Here is a 9,999-nt window from a genome sequence, read left to right on the forward strand (position 1 = left end):
AAGTTCCTCCTTTGGTGGAGCATACTGGCTTCACCACATTGTCATATTGTAAATTAGGAGTTTAATTTATTTATTTATATGTTTGCGCCCTCTAGTGGATCTTTAAATAAGCATGAACACATCCTTTAATCCAGGCCAGGTCCGTGGAGCAGAACACTATTACAGGCTCTGTAGTATGCATATGCTGTGGCATTTAGCAAACATGTACAAGGGAAATAAGGGATGTTGATTTTCAAAACAGGAACTCTCAGTCTTAGATTGAAGTTCTTATTTCAGTGACTGTTTCTTTAGCATAAATTACATGCAATAACTTTAATAACCCTAGTGAATGGTAATGCAGTAGGATGGTTGCTCTGCTGCATATGATTGGCTAATAAAACAAGCATGTGCCTCAGTTGCTCAGCCTGTAATACAATTTGTAAAATGAATAATTCATTCTCATCAGATTAGGCTTGTTTTTGTCTGACTCTTCACTTTTATTGGAAATAGTGTTCAATTTGGCTTCTTGAGATTTGATGTAGTATAGCATGTAATCCCGTAGTATCATTCAGAGAATACAATAGAACAGGGAACTACAAAGGGCTTGACTTCATCTTCTGGTATAACTGCTTGTCCTCTGAGTCTGAGCAAGTCATTCCTCTCCACTGTGGCTTGAATAAAGCAGCCATATAACTAAGGGAATGAGGAGAATGGGGACGGACAGAGCCTCACTGAAATGCATGATATATCTGAGTTGGAATTACCTGAAGCAGATTTTTAAAACTAATATTTCAGTTGTAGCAAAGAGAATATGTAGTATTTACATGACTGTTCCATGTTTGACAATATGTATTGTCTTCTCAGGTTTACAATGGGTATTTTCTCTTGGGTTTTGTTTGCAGACAGACTACTTTAATCGTTTACATTCTCTCATTTGTTGGAATGACCATATTTACTTTCACCCTGGACATTGGAAACCTTGTAATAGTGTTTGTGACTGGAGGAGTGCTTGGGTAAGGAATCAAAGGGGAAAGGAAGACGTTGTAATTCTAGTTTAAAAACTGTATTTAAAGGTATGTAAGGGTTTTTTTTTAAACTAAAAGACTATACCTGTAAAACTCCCTTTCCATACATACAACCTATCTTCTGCTACAGGTACAATGAGTGAGTGGACTAAATTCTGGTCTCTGCTGAAGTCAGTAGATTTACTCTCAATTTTAACTGGTGTGATGAAGATCAGAATTTAGCTTTCTCTTGAGAGCCTGATCCAAAGCCCATTGAAACAAATGAGTCTTCCCATTGACTTCAATGGGCATTGGATCAGGCCCCTAAATAAACAAAAGTATGGGGTTGGGCATTTGAGCTCACTAATACTAGTTGCTAATATGTACAATTTATATTTTCCTAGCATCCAAAATAGCTAGGTACATCCCAAATGCAGAGGAAGATGCAGTCCTTGCCCCCAAGAGCGTATAATCTAAAAAAACCAGAGAGGTGAGGAAAGGGATATGCAAGCAAAGCAATTGTGGTGATGATAGGCATTAAGTCTAAGTTTTATAATTTGTAAAAAGTAAGTACATTGGATTCCCATCTGCCCTCCATCATTCAGTTTGCCCAATTTCCACAGCAATCCCCAGGTACAGTTTTAGTGTCTCTACTGATGGTCAGTCCCATTCCTCCACATAAATGAATAGCTGACTCCTTAAATAGATTAGGTGACTAAATTGTCTAAGTCCTGCACTTTTAAGAAATTGGCCTTTTAGTAGAGGGGTTTTAGTGAAGAAGGGGTAGTGGCTTTGGGAAGGGAGCTCTGTATATAGAGGTTGGCATGGAACAAAACATAGAGATGGTTATGGGGGAACATAAGAAAGGCCATACTGGGTCAGACCAAAAGTCCATCTAGCCCAGTATCCAGTGACCAGTGCCAGGTGCCAGAGGGAATGAGCAGAATAGGTAATTATTAAGTGATCCATCCCCTGTCACCCATTCCCAGCTTCTGGAAAACAGGGGCTAGGGACACCATCCTTACCCATCCTGGCTAATAGCCATTGATGGACCTAACCTCCATGAACTTATCTAGCTTTTTTGAACTGTTATAGTCTTTGCCTTCACAGCATCCTGTGGCAAGGAGTTCCACAGGTTGACTGTGCATTCTGTGAAAAAATACTTACTTTTTTTAAGTTTTAAACTTGCTGCCTATTATTTACTTTCTCCACATCAGTCATGATTTTATAGACCTCTATCATATCCCCTCTTAGTTGTCTCTTTTTCAAGCTGAAAAGTCCCAGTCTTTTTAATCTCTCCTCATATGGCAGCCATTCCATACCCCTAATAATTTTTGTTGCCCTTTTCTGAACCTTTTCCAATTCCAGTATATCTTTTATGGAGATGGGGTGACCACATCTGCACACAGTATTCAAAATGTGAGCGTACTATGGATTTATATAGAGGCCATATGATATTTTCTGTCTTATTATCTATCCCTTTCTTAATGATTCCCAACATTCTGTTCATTTTTTGGACTGCTGCTACACATTGAGTGGATGTTTTCAGAGAACTATCCACAATGACTCCAAGATTTTTCTTGAGTGATAACAGCTAATTTAAACCCCATCATTTTATATGTATAGTTGGGATTGTGTTTTCCAGTGTGCGTTACATTGCATTTATCAACATTGAATTTCATCTGCCATTTTTGTTGCCCAGTCACCCAATGAGATCCTTTTGTAGCTCTTGGCAGTCTGCTTGGGACTTAACTATCTTGATACAAAATTATTCATCTGCAAATTTTGCCGCCTCATTGTTTACCCCTTTTTTCCAGATCATTTATGAATGAGAACAAGACAAAAGTGTCAGGACTGGAATCCATGGGTGGAAGGATATGAGAATGAAATTGTAAGACAAGGGCAGATAACTAGGGAGGGCCAGATGAAGCCCTAAACTATATAAATTCTTGAAATCGAGCACATGACACTGTAAACTGATACTTTAAAATTACCTTTCTTCAGGTTTGTTTTTCTTATTCATAACTGGATTAGAGCCACACTTAAGATACTCTTGTCCTTCCCCCCCTCTTCAGCTTCTTCATGACAGGTTATCTCCCACTTGGCTTTGAGTTTGCTGCAGAAATTACATACCCAGAATCTGAAGGCACTTCATCAGGACTCCTTAATGCTTCGGCACAGGTTATTGCAGGCTTATTCTTGTATGTGAGGGTAACATTTAATAAAGCCTCTCTGCCTGAATTTTTGGGGAAACAGTCCTACATTTGGCTACTGGCATTTTATTGCGCTCCTATAGTGTGTGTTTGTTTACCAGTCTCTAGACTGGTAGATAAACTGCAATACACTGATGTGGATTTTTATAAGCTAAATTAGAAGAGATTTACTAAGTGAGTCTAATAAAATCTGAAATGTTTTATGACGATTGATTACAGATATTTGGGATTCTCTTTACGCTGGTTCAAGGAAAGCTCATAACAGATTATGACCCTCGTGCAGGAAATCTTTTCCTCTGTGCGTGGATGTTTGTAGGCATTATTTTAACAGGTAACTAATCAGATTTGCTATTTATCTTTATTTATGTGGGTATTTTTGTTCTTTGTTGTTGAGTCAGTGTCTCCAACAAAGCAATAGAGTTTAAACACACAGTTTTCTTATCTATGTCAAAGGATGGAAAATTATTCCTTGATTAAATAATTGTTATTAATATTTACTGCATGCATACCTCATTCTAAGGACAACACAGCAACTACATATACAGTCATGTTCTTGGCTGCATCTCTACAATGTCTTAATAAATTTAGAACATTTGACTATTTTCGAAGTGTTGCAAAACATCTTAGTAAACATAAATGAGAAAAACATACATTAGTTAAAAAGAGTATATTAAACTGGATTTATTTTTAAACCCAAAGTATGAAAAATCACACTTAAGGTGTAGAGATTTTTGGATAGATTTGTTTAAATGGATTTACAGGGTGTAATGTCTGTCTATTTACAAGCCAGAGTGATTATTTAAATATGTGGGGGTTTTTTAGATCCAATCAAATACATTGCTCAGCAAATAACTGCAAATTAGGCTGGAAATAACAATGAGAGTAATTTGAACAGCTTACTAAGGGTCATGGTCAATTCTCAATCACTGACAATTTTTAAATCAAGATAGGATGTTTTTTCTAAAAGATACCCTAGGAATTATTTTGGCCTTGTATGTATGGCCTGTGTTATACAGGACGTCAGACTAAATGATCACAATGGTCCTTTCTGGCCTATGAAAAACTCCAGGTTTTTTAGCAATTGATTTTAATATTTTTGGAGTGAATGACTGTCTCTAGTAGTTGCCTGGGGTGATCACTCTTCTAGAATAGAATGATCCAGTAGTTGTACAAACAGACAACACTAAGCTTTATTTTGTGAAAAAGAGGGTTCTTTGTATGAACTTGATCTGCCAGTTTGGAGGTGAATCCACAAATTCCTTCCAGCTGCCATAAGAAAAGGGATGGAATTGCCTAGTTACGCTAATAGCCGTCAGTGATGGCAGCGCTCTCATTCTCTGGGGATTTGACTGCTAGAGGGGTGGTATTATTTACAAAATTATGAGAATAAGGAGTTGGCTAAAATCTGTAAAAACTAATCCTCTAGAAATCTACCACTAGCAGCTAATGTGTTGTTGGGCTTTGCTCAAACCTGATGCACAAGAGATCTCAAAGTTTTGTGGGCCCAATCACTATAGTGTTGAATTGTACATATCCACATGTGCACTGGTGTGTGTACTGGAGGTTGGGGCTCTTGTGCATATTGGTGTTTGAGTGGGATAAGAGATTTTTGCCTGTAGGTTTTACTGAAAAGCTTGCAAGAGCTGTCTTATAAGATCTCGTGTTATCTGACGCCCTATATATATGAGGCATAAGCAATTCTACTAGTAATTGTCTTACAGATTACTTACTTTTTAAAAAAAGGTTTTTAACAGTATGCTGTTAATGTGCAAACCTTTCATGTCATCTTGTAGCTGGCTTTTGAGAACTGATTAGGCATTCACATGTCAGTTGGCTAGTGAGGAAATAATGGCATTTTATGTGTATGTGAAAGTTTTCCCTCACTAGCTTGAGTTTGATTCCTTGGCTTATGAACCTTTTTTTTAAAGGTAAATTATCCAATGAAGAACTAGAAATTTGGTTGTTACTGTAAATATGCCTATAAAGCTTTACCAGCTCATAAAAGTGAATAATAAGCACTGCTTCAGTTTTGTAGTAATCCAGAACATTTTTGATACTGTAATAACCCTCGTTCTTATATAACGTGGTGCAAAGAAACTGAAGCAAATCTTGCTTGTTTTATAGACAGGAGCTTATCTATACCTCAGATAAAGTGGCTTGCTCAATGTGCCACAGCAAGTCACATTCATGGTTAGAGTGTGGGATTTTTTTATCTCGGGCCTGTGCTTGGTTCACTAGACCACACTTGTAATTTAATGCATTTGAATGTCAAAGCATGTTGCTTTGAAGAGAGGAACGGACTTGCAGGAACCTTATCTGAGAGTGATTCCTGGAGTACTGCGTCTGACTCACATGCTTTCATTCCCCAGTGGTGGCATGATAGCATTCTTCTCTGGTGGGCTGATATTTAGTAAGAAATCCTTGGACATTGTGCACTGAGAGGGAACATGGAAGAGGTGCTGGAGCATGGAAGTAGATGCTTTCCCTCTAGAAATAAAACTGTTCTGTTGTTCTTTGATAAAAGAGATTCTGTACATAGGTCTTCTATTCTGAGGGCCACCTTCTGAGGGGATTTAGAGACATGCAAACAGCCTGACAAGAAGAGGGCAGCTCTAACATTCTCAGACTAGAGAAATTATTGTTTGGTTCACAAATTTATACTTGGGACTTACTTCCCGGTACACATGTAAACAGCTGAGTATATGCCAAAAATGTCAACTTTCACCACACCCTTATCGATGGCTTAATGTGGCTAAGAAAATGTCATATGTAAAAACTGTTGTTAAATGATTTCTGTGAGGGGCAAGTTTAATATTTGTGAATACTATGGGTAGGTGAATAAGTCAGAGTGCAAATAAAGAAATCTTTTGTGAACAAGTGATAAAGTAACGGCCACATCTGTGCCATAATGGTACAGTCAGACTCCTGGAATGGTCGTGTTATGGGAAAGTTGGGAGTTATAAATGTTTTCTTTGTTTCAGCCTTAATCAAATCTGATTTGCGGAGACACACTGTAAATTCTGGGATTTTGAACACAGACATTAAAGCTGTAAGTGATTTAACCTTTTTTATTTCGGTTGTATTATTGCACTTAAATATTTGACTTGTAATTTCATGAGTATTTAACATCAAAATACAATATGTGACTGCTTCCTAATTCAGCTAGAGCAACTGATACATTTCAGGACATGCCCTCAGTTATCTGATTAGTTCTCTATGTAACCGATAGGTGTATATCTCTTAGCAGGAGTACGTGGCTTAGGAGTACATGCTGTACATTTGGCATTTCAGTGATATAATGGTCTTCCCAAAAAGTGCGGTCCACGTGTGTCTAAAAGAAAGGCATCGGAGAGTTTCATGCCATGACGAATTTATTGAGTGTGGTTTTGGTGTATCCTAGGGATTGGCAACCTTTTGGCACGCTGCCCTTCAGGGAGATCCGCTGGCGGGCCGGGATGGTTTGTTTACCTGCAGTGTCAGCTGATCGCAGCTCCCACTAGCTGCGGTTCTCCATTTCAGGCCAATGTGGGCTGCGGGAAGTGGCGTGGTGCAGGCCGAGGGATGTGCTGGCTACCGCTTCCCGCAGCCCCCATTGGCCTGAAATGGAGAACCGCAGCTAGTGGGAGCTGCGATCAGCCAACACTGCGGACGCTGCAGGTAAACAAACTGTCCCGGCCCACCAGTGGATTTCCCTGACAGGCTGCCGATCCCTTTGTTCCTTTTGAAGTGAGGGAAAGTTGAGCAATAAGCATTACTTTAGGTTCTTCAGTAGATCACAAGATGTGCACCCCAGCTGTTAGCTTTGCAATATATTATGTCGTCACTAGTTGTTTAAATGAGGGTAAACCATTGAAATCTTTCCATCCTGTAGTTTTCTTGACCTTCAAGGAAATGAAGATGCCTTTGTGAAGTCTTACTGTAACAGCATCTATCACACAGTTTTCTGCCTACTTTAGGTAATTCACATGTACCTATAAGTTACAGCAGGATTTCCTTATTTTCAAGATTCTCCTCTATTGTATTTAAATACACTGGGGATGAACTGAATGTTAATCTCCATGTCAACGCTCTACCAGTAATATAGATGGGAAAATTATGTAATTTATAGGAGATCTAAATTCCGTATAACTTTTAATCAAAAATTGGAGGGGAAAGGGAATCTGTTTTTTATGCCTTTCTATTATCGTCTAACTCAGACTAATTATTCACCAAATCTAGTTTCTAAAACAGTAATGTAGTCTAACTGGCTATATTTAGAATTTAGTGATTGGTCTAATTGTTCACAGGCAAACTGAAGACAGGGATAGCTTCATTTATATAACTACTTAATCCCTTAATTCTTTCTGCAGGTACCAGTTGACAGTCCTACAGAGCATGAAAAGAATAACACTGTGTTAAAAAACCAGTCAGAATCAGCCGTGTGAGGCAGATGGAAAATACTCTAGAAATGCACAAGTTTCATGTAATAGCGAACTGCACTGATTAGCATAATCACTGGATTTGTATGTATGAGTAGTACGAATTTTGTTAGACTATTGGTGTGAGTCGTGCAGTATTACTGAATGAAGTTGCACAATTCATTTTGCCTGAGGCATAAACAGTTTTAACTTTATATTGAATATTTATCATAGCGTTTTTTAAATTGGTAGTCTCATTGGTAAAGGTTTCTATGAATGTTGTCCACCCTCCTGAAAGCAGTGCATGCTCAGAAACTTATGGTAAAGAACTTGCATCTCAAAATATAAATGTCATAACAAATGGCCAGTAAGTTTTTAATGAAGTCAATACATTTGGTTAATTCATTTGCCCAAAGTCATACTTTCCTGATGCACAATCCATTACTGGGGAGAGAGGGACTGAGCAGACACACAACTGAAAGGGATTGATATTTTAACAGTATTTTTAATATAAATGTGTTGCAAATTTTAAACCAGTCCTTCTGTTTGAGGGATTCTGTCTTTAGCACAATACATAGAACAAAAAAATAAATACAAATTTACAGGCATGAATGTGTCAGTGAGTGAAATCTGAAGCTTTAATTGCCTTGGGGAAAACCACAGTATATAAAACTTGTTGTTCCCCAATACAGGCAAGAGGAAAGGCTTTCTGCATAAATTCATCATAATACTTACAGTGGAGACCTAATAGTGATCTATTGAATATTGAAACTCTTTTACAAAGGTAAAGTGTTCATAGGCAATGGAGTGCTGTGACTTGATATACCTCCATCAAATGCTTTGAATGCTACTTTAGATAGCTGATGTGAGATGAGTACATGTTTACAAAAAGATTGTGCCTTTATTGCTGAACGTTGTAAACAAGAGCCTTGGCTCCATCTAAGTTATATCTGTGTGTCTTACGTTGTTGTGGAAATTCCATTGTACATGTTTAAACACCTCCTCTGTGTATTTGCTGACTTAACAGAAAATGTCTTCCATCCTTACCATGTCTCTGCATCATGAACTGTAATGATAGTCTCTAGTTAAATGCTTGTGTTTATCATGTAACTTGCAAACAACTTGCTTAGAAGTAAAACACATTTGTCCTTCAGCTTTAAACAAATTGTGAAAGGGAAGTGCTTCACGGCATCAGCTGGAGCATCTGCTCTTTGTACTGTGGGTCATAAATAAGGCTGATTTTTGTCACAGTGATCATGGAAATCATGAATTTGAATAAAGTCTGTGAAGTCTTGGAAATGGTTGTAAAATGTATTTGATTATGCCCCCAAGCAGAGTGGCCTTGCAACCTGGTGCACAGGGTCACAGCACAACTCAGGTTTGGCCCATCTGCCTTTCTTTCTCCATTTACAGAGGGGCAGGTGGACCATAGCTGATTAGTGCATTTAGCTCACAGCACGAAGTCATAACAGCTGGCCTGGGGAACTGCTGCTGTGGGGTGAGCTCACTCTGTAACTTCCCCAGGCCTCGCCTTTCAGCGCCCCTCACTATGCTCTTGCATGTGTTGATGTAACAAAAATTACTTTGATTAACTTTCTGTGATTTATCACTTTTTTGCCCACACCTTTTCTGTGAAATTTACTTAGTATTTCCATACCCAAGTTATAGTATTGACCATAAATATAAAGGGAAATTAGGTGTTGCAATGCCTAACTAATAGGTGCCCTGCTGCCAGTGGAAATAACAGCCCCTGAGTGAATTGCCCAGGCTCCCTATGTATTGCATTGGGAGAGTTAAATCCCTAAGAAAGGGATTTTCAGAAGGCAACAAGCTGAATGGGGACCCGCGTAAACTAGCCAGGAGTGAAATGCAGAGGAAGAGGGTGGTGCTCAGGCTCAGATCCATTTCAGTATTTATGCATCTAACTTCCGTTGATCCTGTTTGCTAGGCACTTATCTCTGGTCCTCTCCTGGACTTAGGCCATATCAGCCCATTGTCAGGAAAAACTGGTGAGAGCAAGAGAAGCCACCCCATTATTGCCATTATCCCAGTAGTTATGGCATCCACCTGGGAGACCAATTTTCAAATCTCTAGTCTGCCTGATTTGGAGCAGGGGCTAGAACCCCTAAGTCTTCCACCAACCAGGTGACTACCTTACCACTAGGCTATTGGCTAGTCTTGGGTGGATCTCTTTCTGTTAGAGCTGTTCCACGTTGTATTAATAATGAAATGCTCTTTGAGAGCATGAAAGCGAGAGTGACTGTATAGCCTAGTGGTCAGGGAATCCACCTGAGATGTGGGAGACTTGGATTCAAGTTCCTCCTCCAAATCAGGCGATTTGGGGATTCAAAGCTGGGTTTCCCACGTCCAACTGGGTTTTTTGGTATTCTGGGATGCACATATGCC

The 9,999-nt window shown here is 38.9% G+C and overlaps 1 protein-coding gene across 2 annotated transcripts in view; it reads left to right on the forward strand.

Annotated features, from left to right (window-relative positions):
* The window catches only part of FLVCR1 (FLVCR heme transporter 1), a 38,349-nt gene extending 29,489 nt beyond the window's left edge, over positions 1-8,860 (forward strand). Inside the window, exons 6-11 of one of the 2 annotated variants that reach the window (XR_007773994.1) lie at positions 882-992; positions 3,059-3,164; positions 3,416-3,527; positions 6,178-6,245; positions 7,068-7,152; positions 7,546-7,634. Coding sequence is in view for 1 of the 2 variants with exons in the window: in XM_050950230.1 (XP_050806187.1) it covers positions 882-992; positions 3,059-3,164; positions 3,416-3,527; positions 6,178-6,245; positions 7,546-7,620 (472 nt within the window). In the remaining variant the exon portion in view is untranslated. Of the gene's footprint in view, positions 1-881; positions 993-3,058; positions 3,165-3,415; positions 3,528-6,177; positions 6,246-7,067; positions 7,153-7,545 lie in introns of both variants that reach the window. The other variant, XM_050950230.1, reaches the window with a different exon arrangement.
* Positions 8,861-9,999: the final 1,139 nt, after the last annotated feature.

This window comes from Gopherus flavomarginatus, chromosome 4 (assembly GCF_025201925.1).
Source record: "Gopherus flavomarginatus isolate rGopFla2 chromosome 4, rGopFla2.mat.asm, whole genome shotgun sequence".
NCBI classification, from domain to species: Eukaryota; Metazoa; Chordata; order Testudines; family Testudinidae; genus Gopherus; species Gopherus flavomarginatus.